This window comes from Egretta garzetta, unplaced genomic scaffold (genome assembly GCF_000687185.1).
Source record: "Egretta garzetta isolate BGI_Z169 unplaced genomic scaffold, ASM68718v1 scaffold105, whole genome shotgun sequence".
In the NCBI taxonomy this organism is placed as follows: Eukaryota; Metazoa; Chordata; class Aves; order Pelecaniformes; family Ardeidae; genus Egretta; species Egretta garzetta.
Genome location: NW_009259598.1, coordinates 2,062,167 through 2,080,934, shown reverse-complemented (window position 1 = coordinate 2,080,934; position 18,768 = coordinate 2,062,167). Strand labels below are relative to the sequence as shown.

Below are 18,768 nucleotides of genomic sequence, written 5' to 3'. Positions count from 1 at the left end.
GCAGGATAAAGGGTTGGCAGCACGGGGCTGGGTGACCCTGCTGGAGCCGCAACAGCAATTTTTTAAATTTTGGTTTCAAACCTTTCCTCTAGGAACTAAGACATCACAGTGGATTATCAAAGCACACAAGTGTTTTCTTCCAAAGAGAAAGTATGTACAATCAACGCAAACAACTGATTTTTCCTCTGCCAGCAGCAAATGCCTGAGGGCCCCCACAGCTTCACAAACCATAGCAGGAAGAGACTAAAGTTCTTCAAAATTTTAAGAAAAATAATTCAAAATAGATCTGCTAGGGAAAAGGATCACTGGGGGCAGGGTACACAATACACCCCAGTCTCAGCTATTTTTTTGCAGGGTCACAAATTCAGACTGCACGTAGGCACCCGAGGCAGACCAGTGACCTCCAGTCCTGCCTCCAGCGCCCGCTTCTACACAGAGCTGGAGCCTCGGCCACGGGTGCAGGGGAGACCTAAGGGAGGATCCCCGGGGCATGCCCAGAAAGGAGAGGGCGGTTGGTCCTGCAGCAGTACCAGGTTCCAGACAAAGCTGACAAAGCTCAAGTGAGAGCGGCCGACGCTTCCCGGCAGAAGAGGAGCCGGCAGCTCAGGGGAGCAATTCCTGGAACCGAGAGGCACTTAAACCAAGTCCTAGTTTTACCAATTTACTGCAGCCTACGAGAGGAATCCTGTCTACCCACCCCAAAATCCTAATGACATCAGCAAAAAGCACCAAACCCCCCCAGGCTCCAGTACAGTACAGCAGAAGGGGAGGGGAGTATTCTAGCTGTACTGCAGAGCTGCTGCTTTTCACACTGATATTGTATCATCCCTGATAATTCAAAGTAAGGCTGGATGGACTGACCCCAACCACCACCCTTGGCAGCATGTTTGGTCCGAAATACTAGAGTAATTGTTCTGCTCCCTCCCACCCCGACATTTTCATTAAGTTACCCTAAAAGATTAACATCAAAATGATAGCATACATAAATAAAACTCAAGAGTTGACATAGTAACTCCAGGCTTTAGATCTCAATTGTCCAAGAAATCAGAATACCAAAGCTTTGAAATGCGCCAAATGTCGAGTTTTGCCAAGGGGGGGTGGGGAAGAAGCTTTAAGTTTAAGCCTTCAGAGCATCACTGAATCAGTAGATCAGTTCACAACCACCACAGTTTGTAGATGGGCTTGTCTCTGTCCCGAAATAAACAAGTGCTTTGTCCTCTTAATGTTGAAGGTAGCCACCGATAGTCACAGAATGGATGCACAGGACCTTGACTCTGACCAGCAGGGAAATTTAGGACAACTGAGTGCAGATACTGCCAATTTCTACCAGTTCAACTGTGCTTTAAGACTCATTGCAAAGCCTCAGCTAGAAAAAGGATCACCTCCAGGTATCCCACAAAATATAGAGTTTTAATTTTTTTTTTTTTTTTTCTTAAACCTTAGGTCTGTGCAGTTCAGCTGTCAATCATTTCAGAAAGTTCCAGGAGAAGATCATCCTCATCCTTCCCTGGGTCCAGGTCAATTTCTGCTTCCAGTTTGCCTCCTGAGATTTCCCAAATAAGCTTCTCAAAGTCATCTTCTACAGATAAGGGAGCTTTCCCAGCCCCTGTGGAGCTCAACCGGCGCGTCTTTACCGCTACTTGTGAAGAAGTTGAAGTTGAGCTTGAGACCTCTGACTGTGGCACGGAGTCTGCCTGGCTTCCAATATGCAGTTCAGGACTTGGAAGAACAAGAAAGAGAACAAATCAGTGTATGACATCCCTTAACCAGAGAGATGTTTTCTGCAAACTGGCTCTTAAAACTGCAGTTAATCCCTCCTATACCTCAACCTTACACAGGGATTGTTATTCAATTAAGCCGGGGCTACTTTTCGCGTCCAGTGTATCTGCAGATATATTTTTCAGTTTGGGGATTTATCCGTGAAGACAGAGCAGCTGGGGTCTGGCAAAGGAGGTTCAAATTTTGTAGCCAGAGACACTTTGCCACCTTTACTAGTTTGACTATAAAAAGGTTAAGAAGTCAATCTCTGCAGGCATTCAGAAAACCCAAGAAGTCACTGAAAAGCTGTACCAACTTGCAGCACTTTAAGAAATGAACCTAAACCTGCTAGCAAATTATTTCAGATGACTTGTTACTTTGCTGGATTTTGTCATTAATTATCTCAAAACTACATTTTTCCACATGTGAAAAAAAATCTTGTTTCACGTGAAAGACACGCGGATCAAGAAAAAGAACAAGTTGTGTTTGTTACCTGGTTTTGGGTTTTTCTCTCCCAGGTATGGAGACCAGGCTGTCCTCCGGCAAAGCAGGAACAACGGCCTAGGAAGAAGACAGTGTTTATGACACACAGGTAGAAGATGTCTTAGTAGATTCTTCCTCCACTGGAATTGCTGAGCCTTAACCAAGATACAGAACCAGGGCACTCCTGAAGAAAAGTTAGTATTCATTTGAAGTTTACTAACGACCTTCTGCCTTTTTTAAGAATATAGCATTAATGGACAAATCCCTTCTACGCCACAGAGAAGCCATAGCAGAGTATTATGTAAACAGTGCCAGTCATCTAATAAGCAGAAAGGTACTACGACCATCCCGTAGACCACTTCTGGATTTAAAAGGGAACAGAGACTGTAGAACATTTCAGTTTTCCATCTTTTCTCCAAGAGGAGGGTAAAACCTGGGCACAAATTTTACTAGGGACCCACTACTGCCTCAGCCACTGTCCTTACCACGGCCGCTTTTTTAGCTGAAGGCTCCTTCATGTCACCACCAGTGGTATTCAATGGTTTCACAGCCGCCACAGCAGAGGGATGACTCTCAGCTGCCTTACGTTTCAGCGTCTGCTTTGTGGGGGAAGTGGCTTTCCCATCCGAAGGCTTCAGGCATACCTTAGATTTGGCTAGAGTAAAAGGAAGAGAGAACTCGTAGAGTCTTGCTCTGCCTCAGGAAAACAAACAAACCAACCAACCAACCCCAACAGGTTCTCTTAACAGTCCCATGATTCTTCCAGTTAAATGTACTTGGCCAACACAATTACACTGCCATTTCCCAGACTCTCAGCAGCATTTCCACGTAGTAAACTCTGTTTAGAATCACAGAATCATAGAATCCATAGAATGTTTTGGGTTGGAAGGGACCCCTAGAGGTCACCCAGCCCAACCCCCCTGCAGGAGCAGGGACACCTTGAACCACAGCAGGTTGCTCACAGCCCCATCCAACCTGGCCTGGAATGTTCCCAGGGATGGGGCCTCCACCACCTCCCTGGGCAACCCTTTCCGACATTTCACCACCCTCATTGGAAAGAATTTCTTCCTTAGATCCAGTCTAAATCTACCCTGTTTTAGTTTAAAACCATCACCCTCTGTCCTGTCACAACCGGCCCTGCTAAAAAGACTGTCCCCATCTTTCCTATAGGCCAACAAGCCATGAAAAGGAGCAAAGAAGTTACAAAAAGGAGCCAGAGTTACAACGTGAAAACTGTCATCTTCTGCCACTCTTTCAAAACATGACCTGAAGTAACTCCTTAGCATATGGCCAATACCTACTTTTAGCTTTCCGTTCCACAAGTTGAGCTGCCTGTTTCCCTGGTGATACAGCAGCATCCTTTCCTGGGCTTTCAACCCCATCTTCTGGAGATTTCACCAATATCCTCTTCGCAAGTTGATAAGCTGACCCTGAAACCACAGTGGATTCAGGACTCCCTGATGCTGGAGTTTTATCCTTGATTGCTTTTTCAACAGGAGATGGCACAGCAGCTGCTTCCTTCTGAAGCTTCTCTTCTTGGCGTTGTTTCAGTTGCCGCTTCTCCCTCATTATCTCTTCAAGGCTCTTCACTTGAACTTTAGAATTAGTTGCACTCTGATCAGAGGGCTAGAAAGAAACAAAAGGACAAAATAGGACAAAAATCTATGGGATTTCGTTAAGAAAATCTGAGACAATCCCTCCGAAATGGCTCCATATGGAACAGAGCATGTTAATACCATTCAGATCTGACATTTTTTCTGTAAAATGTTGCCTGTAGCAAGATCCATGCTTTGCTATGGAAACACTGTTTCAAAAGCCTCCAATTCCCAACACAGCAAGCTAAGATTTTTAACAGAGCAGAAGACTCTAGCTGTAATCTATTAAACTCCTTTTAAGCAACAGAAAGTCATACAAGTGCACCAATACAGCAGTCACCGGCAGACCGATTTCCTCCAATACAAAGCTCTAGCCTTTTCTGTTAAAATACTTACCTCAGGATTTTCAGATACCCTTCAAGTCTGACAGATAAAGTCACCGAGAACAAAAGCATTCCCTCCACATTAACCTCGCAGATTTTATCTGATGCTAATAGGGTTTCTTATTCACTGTCAAGTATAATCAGATTAATTCACAGCTTGAGGATTACAACGCTGGCTGGAAACGCTACTGAAAGCAACAGGCCTTACTGACTTCACCGCAGCGCTTACCAAATGCAGGAAGGTAGGAACACACTCAAACTGGGAGCATGCGTCGAGTTACAAACACAACATAACAAAATCTATCCAAAATTGTACGAATATATGTATGTCTTCACAAAGGACTCACCTCTGCAGGTGCAGAGACAGCTTTGGGAGAAGGCTTGCTCAATTCCACTACCTTCTTTTCTTCTCTTCCAGGTGCTTTAAAACAAACAAGCAAAAAAATAATTTTGTCAACAGCAGAAGTAAAGAAACCTGGTTACCCGTTTCCCTGTTGTGTTTATGTTGTCTTTATTTCCTCATGTCTAATAAGGGGACAGAGGGAAAGGCTACAGTAAGCAACACTCTTTTTACAGGGCTTATATAATCTGAATGATGAGATCTTTAATGCTCTGTCATTTTTGACAAAAACTGGGCCTCACATTAAGAAGCTGATACTCGCTTCGCAAACACATATATACACACACATCAGTAACCAAGTTAAACAACACATATGCCAACAAAGAAGGTAAACTTGGATTTAACACAGGGAAGATCCCATTCCACAAGCAGATGGCAGAAAAAATAGAAGGGATAAATCAGACTACACAGTTCCTCAATGAATGAATTTTCCAGTGGGAAATACAGAAAACTACCTTGTAATTTATGGAAAATAGTACGTTTGCATATTCTGGCACTTTCTTGACTTCTGACTTTGTAGCTTTAAACTCTTTTATCCTCTAGTATACATAGAAGGAAAAAGCAAAGCGAATCCCGAGCAAACTGAATTTGCTTGACAGGGAGCACTTCACCAGGGCAGGTACCAGATCATCTTATTACCTATTAGCTTGGTGATCCGTAACAGTCTCCTCCCTGGCGGGGCAGGTTCAGGTTGTGCTGGTGGAGCTGGCACATTTTCTCCACTCTGCTGCATCCGCAGAGCTTTCTCCTGCTTGATTTCTTCCAAGGTTTTAATACGCACTTCTCCTGCTGGCTTGGCTTTACCCGCTGGCTCTGCCAGCTGCACTTTGCTGGGCGCAGATGGAGCGAGTACGCTCTGCTTCTTGGGCTCACTCTCAACTTTTGTCTTGGTAGGAAACTCTTCTGGTTTTTGCTTCTCTTCTTCCAATCGCTTGTGTTTTTTTTCAGCCAGGGCTCCTGAGAAAGTTTTGATGCGAACTGCAGGGGAAGGTCTTGCCCCCGAGCTGGGATCTTCTGTTTTACAATGTCCTTCAGTCTGGGGTTTTCCTTGAGGTTCTCCTCGTCTCTGATTAGCTCTCTCAAGACGAATTTCCTCCAGTGTTTTCACATGGATCTCTCCTGTTGGCTTAGCAGCCTTCTCTGTTGTCATAAAAAAAAAAAAAAAAAGCACACCAATATTTAAAGAGAGGCCAACAATATTTAAAGTCTCCAAAATGTGTCACAGTACTAAGGAAAACTATGTTTGAGTGTTCCCAAGATGCATCTTTGGACAGCATTATTCTGCATAATATTCTCCTCCTCCTTCAAGCCACTGAAAACCAGCACTATCCAGAGAGAGCTGTGACACAGAGAACATTCGTCTATTTTATTTTGTTACTTTCTCAGACTGTCTCTCTCCATTAGCATCTCAAACCCCTGCTCCTGGCAGTGGTTCTATTCTACCGGTGCGCAAGCATACTGCAGCTTCTGACGGTTCACAGCAGGAGTGTGAAACCTTGATGAGGCACAAGTGGAAAACACACACACACCTAGAGCCAGAATCCTGACAGTGGCCATCAGGACAGCTTCAGCAGTTGAGCAAGAGGAATCAGGCAGTTTTTTAAAAATAACTGTTAGGGCTGCATGGAAGTTCATGAGGAAAAGAAAAAAAAAAAAAAGGGAAGGCATATTTAATATCCAGTTATTACCTGTCTCTGTACTGGTCTGTTCAGACGGCAATACTAGCCTCTCCTTTAGAGACTTGGGGACTTGAACTACAAGACAGAACAGAAAAAGTTAGGGAGACTGCATAACTCTCAACTTTGTGCACACATTTTGAAACAAGAGAGATCACATTGCTGGGATTCAAAGTTACCTTGAGCCCTCAACCAACATGCAAAAAGAATCATTAGAAGAAAGGGCAAATAGAAAACCTAAATAGAAAACCTGTGCATCAAATCCAGATGCCTGTTTAGCAGCCATACCTCTCTTTGGTGCTTTGTCAGCATTCTCCAGAATCTCTATCTTCTTCCCCAGCCTTTCGGCAAGGTTGCGCTTTAGTGGAAGGACACTTTTAGCAGCTTCAGAAAGAGAAAAGACAAGAAATACTTCAAGAACTTTTCTCTGGAGGAGAATTTTAGAACAGTCAGCCACAAACTTCAATTCTTCCAGGTATATTTTCCTGTATTTGCCTTTCAGTTGCTAACAAAATTTGCCACTTCAGCAGTCAACGCAGATCTCTGCCAAAATGTATTTTCCTCCCTCATACAGTAAAAATACCCTTAAATATCGTCATGTTTAGATGAGGGCACCCAAACAGCTCACAAAAAGCTCTTACGCATGGAGGTTTTCCGTTTCCCCAGTCTCTCGGCAAGATTCAGTTGAATCACAGGCTCTTCCCCTAAAAACAAAGATTAATCTCTTTAGTGCACAGAAACCAGTACCCAGTAAAAGCCCTGTCCTTCTAGCCCATGTCCCCAAAAAAGACACTATTTTGGTAGCCAAACCACATAAATAAATGACTACGAGTAGTTCTTCACGTTTTTTGCCTTTAAAAGAAATTTGTGCAGATCCAAACTCCACCATTTATACTACTGTCTGCAAACTGCCACTGTCAGCCTCTTCAACGCTTCAACAATTGGCTTCTTGTACAACACCTTCTTCTATAGGTCTGCCCTTTCATTACTCCCGTTTTTCAGTTATCACCTTATTTGCATCCCGACGCTTATTTTGACATTCGCCCCTCTCTCTGCTGCTACTGCACTTAACCCAAACACTAATTCTGTCACATGCTGTCAACACATCAGCTCATTCACAAATCTCACTCAACTTCAGGAAGACGAAAGTGAAATTACACACATTTCAGAGTCTGTAGGATGGTGGTAATATATGATTAGCTATGGCTTGATGTCAGGCTGATAAAAAACCCACTTCTTGATCTTTTATTGCAATACAACAAACTGAGCACCTACAAATGCCATATCTTTCCAATACAGCCAGGGATTTTCAGCATAAAAGCATGGTTTTTATTTGAAGAGGCAGCACCAGCAGACTCAGATGCCTGAATTATCTTAATTAGTACTTAACCTTTCGGTTTAGGAGCCATGAAGTGGAAACAACAGTATTAATTACCTTGCTTTGTAGACAGAGTCACGGTTCTCACAACTGTCCGTACATTTTCCTTTTCTGGTACAGGTATAGTCCGAGACTGGAGCGGATGAACAGAAACTCCTGAAGGACCTTCTGATCAGAGCAAGCAAAACATAAGGATATTTAGGAAAAAACCCCAACCAAGCAAAACAGAGGAACTATCACGAAGTCCAAAACCATTAGTTATTCATTACTGTCAAACATACAATGACCGGTGCATGTAAATAAGAGATGAGCAGATTCCCTCTAATTTGCCCTTGAAATTCCAATCTAGAATACCAGCTGTTTGAGTTTAAGAAAACAGGTTGCATGCCAAAGTAGCTCAAGGCCCCCAGCTAAACATGGAAGTGTGTCTCAAGCAGCTCTCAGCTGCAATCATTTCCCAGTCTGAACCCAACAGCGCAAAAAAATTTCCTTTCCTTTGCAAATAATTGTGTTCACTGATGCATAGTCAGCTATCCAGGTATTATCAGAGGAAAAAAAAAAAAAAAAAAAAAAGATGAAGGTGAACAGAAGGCAGAAGGATAGGAAAGCAGGGGATATTAACTCATCACCTTGCTTTTTTGTTTTTTCCTTTAGTTTCTTCAATTTGATTTCTTCAAGCGTTTTTATTCCAAAATTTAAATTGTCATCTGAAAACACAAAACAGTTAATGAAACTGAGGCTTCAAGGCAGACAACTGAAGAGCACAGATCCTCAAGCTTCTTATAGCTCAGAACCTTTCCAAAGTATTTCAAATAAACCCTGCCAACATTCCCCACAAGTAAAAAGAAAGCCATAGAACGGATGGTGTTCTGGTAAGCAATTGGCACCTTTCTTCACCCCTCCTCCCACCCTTCAGGGTAAAACCTATAGTTTTAAGCATTTGAATCCATCTACACAGTATTAGATTCCTCAATCATTAGACATGGCTTTCCACAATGCTTGAAAAGACAGATTTGCAGGCATTTAAACTCCACTCCGTGGCTCTTTTTTATTCTACAAAAGTAAACAAAGAGGAGTTTACCTGTCTGTCGCAAGGGACACGTGACTGTATTAAGACAGGAATGAGCTCACGGAAATAGCTGACTCCACCCAGCTACCCTGTGTTCTATTGTATTGAGTTAATTGTCAAATTCTCCTTCCCATCCATCCTACTACAGCTATTAGAATACCTTGTTTTGCATTAGCATTGGATTTCCTGGTGGAAATCATCCGCAATCCATTATGGTTTTCTGTAGTTGGTTGCTGGACAGGTGTTTTAGTTTCATCTCCTTCTTCAGAAAGTTGGTCTGAAAGGCAAAAATAAACCTATTCAGTCATGCAGGAGGGATTAGACAAGATTTTTCATGTTTATGTAGCTCATACATTTCAGTCCTTGTTTCATATTCTGTTTGTATTTTTAACTACAAACACAAGTGTTTATAGAAGGATTTTTTCAAACAGCTGTATTGACTTGAACTCATAAGTAAGAATTATACTGGGAAAAAAATATTTAGGGCTCCAGATTCTTGTCTGTAACATGAAACACTACACAATTCAGGTATTCTGTGATTTATACAGCCACTTACAGTAAAATGCCTTCAAGAAGTAAAAAAATGCTCACCATCGTCGTCTTCATCATCATCTGCAGCATTGATTACAACTGGAGGATGTGTAGGACTTGGGACATTTTCAGAGTTTTCCACTTTCATCACCCCCCTCAGCTGGGGAGAGGGATTTGACTGGACAGAAAGTTTGTTTTGCTGCAGTGACATCTGAGCCATTTTCACATCGTCTTCCGCAGACTCAGGTGGACTTGGAAGGGTAGCTAGAGGAAGAGGAGGATCATTTGTGATTTGGCCATTTAAAACTTCAACCCTAATGCTGCGCTCACTGCGTAGATATAGTAGATAAGGTAGATAACCCACCTGGCTACTGATTTTAGAGTCTCCTATTCCCTACCCCTAGTTACAGTATGAACAACAGCTTCCCTTCACACATGAATCTCACCATCCTACCACCGAGAAAGGATTAAATGAGGGGAAAGCAACCAGAAAGGCACCAATCACACAAAGCACAGAGAAGCTGAGCACAAAAGAAAACATTAGATACCAGAATTACATTCCATTTAGCTGAGAACCCATGACTGCAGACTTCTCCCTGCACTCATAAATGAACAGTTACTTGATGTCTTCTACGGTATTGTACCCACTCGTAAGTAATATTCAAAATTAATTCTTTAATACTTAAAGAAAAAGGACCTAAGAAACTCACTTTTGCTTGGCGGTAAGAAGAGTCCATCAACATAACGTCCTTTTGTATGATGAAAAGCACAGTTGGATTTTTGACAGCCTACTGGCTGATTCTCCCAGTAGCAAGGAATCTCGCTGCGTTTTTTCTGAAGACAGAAAGAAATAAAAGCTCATGGTAACACTCACCTTAGATTTGCAAAGAGATATAGTTTCACATCCTGCCAGAGATAGGACCAGTGCAGTGCAGTGCCGAAATGTCATTCCAAAGGTCAATTTATCACTAAAATAAATATTTCAGGGCATATATATGAAGTTTGCGTAAGCTGTAACAGCTACATATTATCTGGCTTTCCTATCGTTCAGTTTGAGAAGACAGGCACTCTCACAAATCAGTTTGGGGGAGTTATTACTTGGGGTTATTCAGAGGGAAAAATGTTTTAAATTGCCTAGGTTAAATTTATCTGAACTTAGCTTTCAGAGCTTTAGTACCTTCCCATCTTTTCTCTTCCCACCCTGTACTACCCCAAGAGGTTAGAACAAGGTTATCTGAAGAAACCCAGGACAGAAGAGACCATTATGGCCTCAAGTTGCACCAGGGCAGGTTTAGGTTGGACATTAGGAAAAATTTCTTCCCCTAAAGGGTTATCAGGCCCTGGAAAGGGCTGCCCAGGGAAGGGGTCGAGTCCCGATCCCTGGAGGTATTTAAAAGATGGGCAGATGAGGTGCTTAGAGACATGGTTTAGTAGTGGACAGGTACAGTTGGACTCAATGATTTTCAAGGTCTTTTCCAACCAAATGATTCCATGATTATGACCAGACAGGCCAGCACCAAGCCCCCGCCTCAGGAGTCTGGTGCGGGCTGTTTACTACCACCCTGCTCCAGCACATTTAAGCAGTCTGACCAATGCGGTTGCTTTTGCCTCTGCTAAAAAAATGTCAGCATCTAATACAAAAATTTCTTGCTGAGATATACCCAAGACATTGTTTTTTCTTCCCCCAACTTCCTCCCACTCCACTGCCAGTAACAGAAACCAGTATCATTTTATAGCAAGTAAATCTATCACGGAAAAGCACATTCAGTCCACCTGCAGCAATGAAAAATGCTTTCGGTGATTTAGTTTGAGAACACATCTTTAGGCAAACACTCACATCAATTTCCATGTGTCTGAATCTGCAGATATTCCTGAAACAGCGACCCTCCTGCCAGAGCGTGCAGACTGTTTCATTCCCCAGAGCAGCTTCACAGTGGCGGAAGGAACAGCTGTCTCCCTGTAATCAATAGGAAATCAACAAAATGGAAAATAAAACAGAATCTTATTCTGTTAATTGTTCTGGTAACTTATTAAGTTACCAGGAATCTGTATGTCTCCTCCCACTCTTCCCCCTCCTCTCTTAAAAACTAAAAAGGAAAAAAAAAAAACCAACTCCAAAGCAAAAGAAACTCAAACATACCTTGTTACATGTGGAATAGAAATAGAAGTAGCAGTCATCTCCTTGGTTAGACATAATGGACAAATTCTTGGAACAAGCTCAGGTTCTGAGGGTTCACTCAACCGGGACTTCTTCTACTCTTGGCAAGAGCTGGCTTCGCTCTTTCTTGGACTGAAAGTCTTCTACTGGCTTGATCAGTGAAATCTTCTTTTTAAAAGTAACCCTAAAGAAAGACATAAGTGAAAAATATTTACATAATAAGCATTTTTACAGCCGTTTTCTGTTAATCAAATTAGTCTTGAGGGGGGCGACGTCTTGAAATCAGTTGGTCACAAAAACTATCTCAATACTAAGTCAAACTTCTGTAAAACTACATGGGTTTCATCAGCAAGCATTCTCTTCTGTGTCCTCAGTAACAGTTATATGCCTCAGAGCACAGGAAAAACTACTGCATGCAGCTGTAAGCCCCACAAGAGTCACCACTTAAAAAAGTTATCAGTCAATGAATAACTGTGGGTACTAATAATTTCTATAAAATACATTGACATATTAAACATTATTTTCCAATCACCATGGATCTTTGAGTTCACATACCTGGACAACTTCAGCAAAGATATTGATCTTCAAAGACTTCCAGTTAACTTCTCCTGTAGGCCGAACCAACACTGAATCCGTGAATTAATAATAAAGGGGTAGGAAGAATTTTCCTCCTCACATTGCCAAGGGAACCTCTCATCCACAATTCAAACATAGGATGTGCTTTTAAACATCTTACAACTAATGGAGGAAGCAAGTCCATTTGAATACTGTCAGACTGGAGACAGCCAGGGTTAGTTAGCTCTTCAAAAAAAAAACAAAAAACCAAAAACCAAAAAAAAAAACCAACAAAAAACCCCAGTGCATTTAAAGATGAACTTGTGATTCAAAGGGGCTGCAAAAATGAGGATCCATCTTCCACAGCTGGACAATTTTAAATTTTTTTTTTTTTTTTTTTTAATTTAAAATTCAGTAAGTTGCAATTTCTGGTCTTCAAGATTTCTTCACCTATTAAGAAAACACAAAAACCTTCCCCCATCTTTATTACCTGTACAACAAAAACATACTTGTGCGTATAAATACACAAATATGTATATACATACACATATGTGTTTATACACACACCAAAAGCAAGTGATAATAAAAGTCAGCAAGAGTGACAATAAAAATCAGAGATTTTGGCTATTTGCCACATAAGACTGCATAAAAAGTCTCTCATTTTGAGGGAACAGGCAAAAATGAAAGGTCTACATAATATTCTGATGAATATGCCTTCAAGGCTGATGCTTTATAACATGAGTGATTTTAGGGCCAGCACACAAATATGCATACGTATGTACATGCATACAGTATAAACATATCTATACACACAAGCGTGCACAGTATATGTTGTATGAGATCCGTATCGAGAACAACTTTTAGCCCTGATCAGACACGTAGAGTTGCAATCAATTAACAGCAGGAAGACAGCAGATCAAGGATACAGCAAGCTTTGAGAGGCAGGGAAATGCTCACTTTGCAAGTGGCATGGCTGCATGATACCAAGAATTTTGAATTATTTTGATTTTAGGAAATAATTTGTTTTCTTTTTACATCAGAGCAAATACTATGAATTTGCCATCACATGCTGTTCCCTAATCCAGATATCCATCATCATCCATCGCTGCAAGATCACGTAATGTTTGAAAAGATGGCTCAGGTCCAATTCAACAGCTGATGATTTTTTGGTGCCACAAGAGCTGAAACCGATTTTATTTAGCCACAAGCAGTTGTTTTTGATGTGAAGTCAGGTATTTTGATTCTTATTTTTTTTTTAAAGATACTAAATGCAATAAAACCTGCAACCAGACCAGATAAAGTTCAAATTAAAGTGATTCTGACCCCTTTCATTAAAATGCTGCACATTTCTGTGCAAAGTACTTCTGACTCTTTTGGACAAAACTCAATGAAATAATTCTTACAAATTAATAATAAAAGGTTGGAACCTTTTACTCACACAAACACTAGTGAATTTTCCACGATATTTTTTTTTGGCAGGGAATTTTCCCAAATCTAAAATAAAGAGAGGAAAAGTTGGGTTCTCATATTAGTTATTGCTTTTTTGACTGCTTGACAAAGGGAATAAAAACAATGGTTAAGTGCAAGGTTTTCCTCCCTTCTTCAATATTGATGTGACTGTTCACTTTTGACCTCTAGCACCTTCAAAACCAGACTTTGTGTCATATGGATTCCTGTGCATCTACTTCTAAACCTTACTGGTGCTCCTTCAGGTAGAAGTTTGACAAGAAACATTTTTTCCAAATGTGTTACCAAGACCATTGATAATGAAATTAAATTTCAAGCATGATTTTTTTCAGTTTGCACCAGCTTAAATAGATGGCAACGAAGGACCACTGCTTTGCTGCGCAGAGGCATTCACATCCAAATCAGAAGGAATTCATGGTCTAGAAGGCGGCATTTCTTTTCCCTAGGAAGTGAGAGACACCTGTATAACGCAGCATCACTGCATCCTATCCACCACCGTGGGAGACAAAAAAATATTTAAAAAAAAAAAAACAAAAAACAAAAAACAGAAATCCCCTCAGATTTAGCTCTTCTGAATGCTCAAGCAGCTCAGCATTTTGCTTGTTGCCTTCCATATGTCTGAGCAGACTTCAAGAGCTGTTCGGAATTTGAGTGGACCTTGTTTAAGGAATGGGAAAAAAGCAAAACTTTAAAAAAAACCAAAACCAAACCAAAACAAACAAAAACCAAAATAAAAACCCCAACCCCCCCTCATAGTTCTAAACTCCATAAAAGGCCTTTCATTTTAAAAAAGGTTAACTAAAAAAAATTTTTTTTAAACAGGTATCAGAGTGCTGAACAGAAATCAACTGAACTAACCCCTGAAAGTCTGAATAAAAATGAGTAACTCTGGTGCACTCAGCAGGTCTCTAATGGAAGTTGGTAAGAATTTTAAACACTTCTTTTTTTCTCCAGAACTCTAGTAAAGTTTTTGTTTTAAGAGATTTTCAATTCACTTTGTAAAAAAATTTTAGGGGTCAGGAAAAAACAGGCCAACAACTGCCATAAATTTGACCTTTGCTAAGGGAAGATAAACAGTAGAACGGAAGTCTGTCTGGGTTGTTTTATAAGCTCGTCTGTCTTGGCGCTGAAGAAGCAGTCCTATTCCCTGGTCTAACTCCCCAGCTTGCTGACCTTTGTCTTGTACTGAAGAGCGAGAAGGGAACAGAATTTTTCTGCACCTCAACAAACGCATGAGAGAAGTATTACTGCACCTATCTACAGGTACTTTTTGGTTATAAAGTATGAAGTATTTCTCGTGGACAGTCTCTCTTGCTGGCTCACCACCCCTGTTTATTAGGACAGTAAGACGACAAGGAAGGAAGAGCACCAGGCACTCCATGTTCTAGCCCCCCTTTTCAATAGGTCACCCCTTTTTCACCCCAGCTGCAAAACAGCCGCTGCTGATTTACCCCCTTGTGACTGTACTGCACAGGCTGAAGGGGAGGTGTGCGCTAGGTGTTACAAATTACATCAAGAACAGCGCACTGATGCATACGTAAACCACGCATCTCCGTGTTGTCTGAAGCACGGAAGAACCTCTTGCTAACACATCTCATTCTCGATACGAAAATCTAAAGCAAAATGTCCAAAACTGAAGTGGAATAGTCATAATTTCTAGTTTTTACTTTCTTTTAGTCAATTCTAGCTGTTCTGAGACTGAGGGTTACCGCACTCAAGACCCACTCAGAGCAAAGGCTGCAAGGTTGCCAGCCAAGGAGGCAAAGGTTAAAGCAGATGATCGTCTCGGCTTCCCCCACCAGCAAGTCAGGGTCACCTTTCATCGTGATCTATAAGAGTCCAAGCTGCAAGTTGCCACAGCCACAAGGCACAGCTGCTCCCTTGCTGGCTGGAACAACTCTAGGTGAAGACTCAGGGACCTGAATTAGGACATTTTTCCTTGAGATGAGAGGCAAATCAATCTGTTCCTGAAAGGGCTGATTGGCCTGGTGTTTCTGTAACTGTCAAAGAATAACCCTGTACTGAAGCACTCATCTGATCAGACACTGCTTCAGTACAGATTTGTCTTTAGCTTGACGCATCAAGATGCAGGAGAAGGAATTCTTCAAAGCAACCTTTAAAGCGGGGATCTAGTAAAGTGGCCAAGACAAAGCATAGAGATCCAAGTGCACCAATCCATAGAGAATCAGTTTCAAGCCCAAGATATTTCACCCATCTCGCAGTTCAAGAGTGACAGTGACACCTTCGATTTGAAAGTCTTTCCACGTGCTCTGCAAAGCCAGAAGGATGTGACCGATAGCAGCACTTGACTGAGAACTGCAATTCCCCACTGGCCTCCACCTGCAGGCCAAGAATCTTGCACTCATCAGACATCTGGGACCACTGGAACCAGCTGAGAATAGCCCCATTCTCCCCCCCACCCCCAGGCAGATACTGCTCCACCTTCTGCTGTTTTAAAGTCACTTTAACATATAAAAGGTAGAGAGAGGTTTGCTGAGCAGCAATTTCCTGCTTCAAGTGATCCTGTGAAAAATGGTTTGAATGCTGGAGGTTCCTGAAGAATTTGATGGGCCTCAGCAGAATGAGCAAGCAAATCTCTTAAGCACTTGCTAACCTGTTCTCGGTGCTCCTGTGCTCAAAGTCCTGAATCATTAATTTTAAAATATACGTAAAAGATGGCAGCTGGCACCTAGCACTGCACAAGGCAGCAGCAGTGTTGTCGGAAGCTGGAAAGCTGGGATTAGAGGATTAAGGGAAAGCCACACATCCATCTGGTAACTTGGTTCTTGTAGGACACTTCCTACTGCAGAAGTTTTAGCAAAGCCAGTGGGAAGGAGCTGCTTTTTTTCTAAAAGGGGGCTTCGGCTAGTGCAGCGTATCAAAAGGTATCCTTGGACCATCGCTGTCAAGTAGGCTGTGGTTCATTCAGAGTCCATGTATCTACAGTTAAATGCGTGGTTTTGCATCATGTTTTGGAGAAAGCTATGAAACATTTTTCTTTTACAATGCTGTATAGTCACATATCATAGATGGGAACTGACTTTCTATTACCACGATCTGTATGAACTTCTAATAAGTTGGCACTGAAAAAAAAAAAAAAAGTGTCTTCAGTCATCAATTTCATCATAGCTCTGTTTATCTGTTATTTAAGTTCATTCTCATATCTGAGTTTCTTCACAGCAGTATGTAGTTGAGAGTCCCACAGTTAAGATTTATGTCCCTGCTCCTACCAAGCACCTGCTTAGTAGGCAAAGATGGAATAGGAGCACCCAAGCCTGGAGATGTTAAACCACAACTGGCTCGAAGCCTATCTGTTGAAAAGAAATAGGTCAATGCATCACCTTCATGGGGCAAACATTCACGTGGAACAGCTGAAAAATCCAGAAGTAATTCTCAAGCTTCAGGTCACCAGCAGCACCATCAGATTTAGGTGCCCAGCATGCAGGATGTGCGGTCTGCAAGTGTTGCTGCAACATGGAAGTGCCAAGGCAAGTCCCTGCCCTGCCTGACACACTTGTTAAACATTTCAAGGAATGTGCCAGGTATACCGAGGGTCAACTGAGAATTTCCAGACAACAGATGTGTTTGTCCTAATTTCTGGCATCAAAAGGCTTTTGATAGTATTGCTTCCATGAAAAAAAACTCCCGTCTTCTCCAGATGCTCCAGGATCCACTATTGCTGCAGCTGCAACGGCTACACTGGTAACCCACATCTATGGCAAATCTCTTTGACAGTTCTCGTTTACCCGGGTACATTTGCAGTCCAGTCCTCTTCCAGCTGAAAAACCATCCTGCTGGCTCTGTCACACTGTCACTGCCGATGTCAGAGCTGAGAACTTACATCAAACTCCCACTGCTAAAACTGATGTCTGGGGAGACAGTTGACACAGACGTGTTACAGGTATATTCACCCTCCCTACAGCACTTACAGCCGAGACACCTGGCAGTTAGCCACAGCCTAACGTACACAGTGCTCTGCTTGGAGATGTCACCGAAGACCCCAATGTCCCCAGATGAGTACCTGGCTTGCCACAGTTGGTTTTTTTTTTTTTTTTTTTCTAACCATATGCTGGACACGGCACACCAGGTGAACCGCAGATCCGAAGTTCCACGCAATGGAAGTCTCTGCTCTTCTTCCAGGCAACAGTGCATGCTTTAACATAACTGCGTTCAACAAAGAAGCTCTCTCCACCTTGCTCAGTGGCAACAGGCAGGACTGCAGCACACACAGGTGTAGCAGTATCTGCAGGTCCCAAATCCATAACAAATTTTTAGATAGCACCAATTTTTTATGTAGTGGCTTTCCCTTAATTCATAACCCTTCTTTCCTACATTTTCAGTGGGTGGCTCTCCTCCATTGTTCTCTCTGTCCACCAGCTTTTCCTCCTCGATGTCTGAAAGGGCATTGGGAATCAGTTCCAAACTAAGAGGACTGCTAAAGCTGCTACATCTACACTTGGGTGAGACAGGCATACTTAAGAAGATGACACTCATTATTTTTCTATTTCTGAAATCAACGCTGGGGCCTGGCAGCAATTTACTATGAGGACTGAGCTTCCTCACTGAAATGTTTTATTAAATCTCAAAGAGTCAATTTCCCCTGGAAGCAGCCATTTGGAAGGGTGCCATTTTAGACCAGAAGCAACAGCAAGAGGAAGTTTTCTCCAGACTAGCTCTCCTCCTGAAAAACCTCGCCACCCAGCAACAAATTCAGCCTATGTGTTCAGCCTGATCAGTTTAATGCGTGTCCAATTCAACCACATGACACAGCAGTGATTCTGATATAATTTCAAAATCCCTTATCCCCAGGAGATCCCCTTTTTTTACAGTCAAACACCACACGCAGTGTTTTGTTTTGAAAGCACGGCCCAGAGCTCAATCCCCAAGCGCAGCGTGCATCCCAAAGCACCAGTTCTGGGAACAATCTGTAGGCTCCACATATGGATCCCTGCAACAGTAAAAATCACTTTTGCACTTTCATTATAAACACCAGTGCCAGAAAACAGAAACCTCTTTGATCCAATTCTTAAGAAACAAAACCAAAACGTCACCCAACTGGGTTGTTTTAAACAACCTAAAGGAGAAATTAAGGTGACAACCGGGTGCATCCAGAGTTAGTCAGATCCTGAAGGCAGTTGCTTTGGGGAACGGAGGAGCAATTTGTCAGATGACTACATTACAGCACGCCCCTTATACGCATTGCTACAAAAGGAAGGCACAAGGTTTTAACTCAAAATAACGTATAAGGGACCTGCACTGGGACCTTCAACGTGCCCAACCGAACCTCTCCAGAGCCCGCCCCAGAACGCTGCTTC

The 18,768-nt window shown here is 42.2% G+C and overlaps 1 protein-coding gene across 2 annotated transcripts; it reads right to left on the bottom strand.

The window, feature by feature from the left end:
* Positions 1-1,000: 1,000 nt before the first annotated feature.
* On the bottom strand, positions 1,001-18,762 carry ZC3H11A (zinc finger CCCH-type containing 11A). 2 transcript variants are annotated; one of them, XM_009638225.2, is made up of 17 exons: positions 11,987-18,762; positions 11,414-11,615; positions 11,111-11,230; positions 9,984-10,107; positions 9,334-9,537; positions 8,903-9,019; positions 8,303-8,380; positions 7,731-7,841; positions 6,937-6,999; positions 6,584-6,679; positions 6,308-6,373; positions 5,259-5,759; positions 4,567-4,640; positions 3,543-3,867; positions 2,727-2,896; positions 2,252-2,319; positions 1,001-1,719 (listed from the first exon to the last, which is right to left on the bottom strand). In XM_009638225.2, exons 2-17 carry the CDS (start codon positions 11,465-11,467, stop codon positions 1,455-1,457), a joined length of 2,436 nt encoding a protein of 811 aa, XP_009636520.1. In that variant the 5' UTR covers positions 11,468-11,615; positions 11,987-18,762; the 3' UTR covers positions 1,001-1,454. The 2 variants fall into 2 exon arrangements, with proteins under 2 accessions (XP_009636520.1, XP_035749702.1); XM_035893809.1 differs by having other exon boundaries at positions 7,731-7,838.
* Positions 18,763-18,768: the final 6 nt, after the last annotated feature.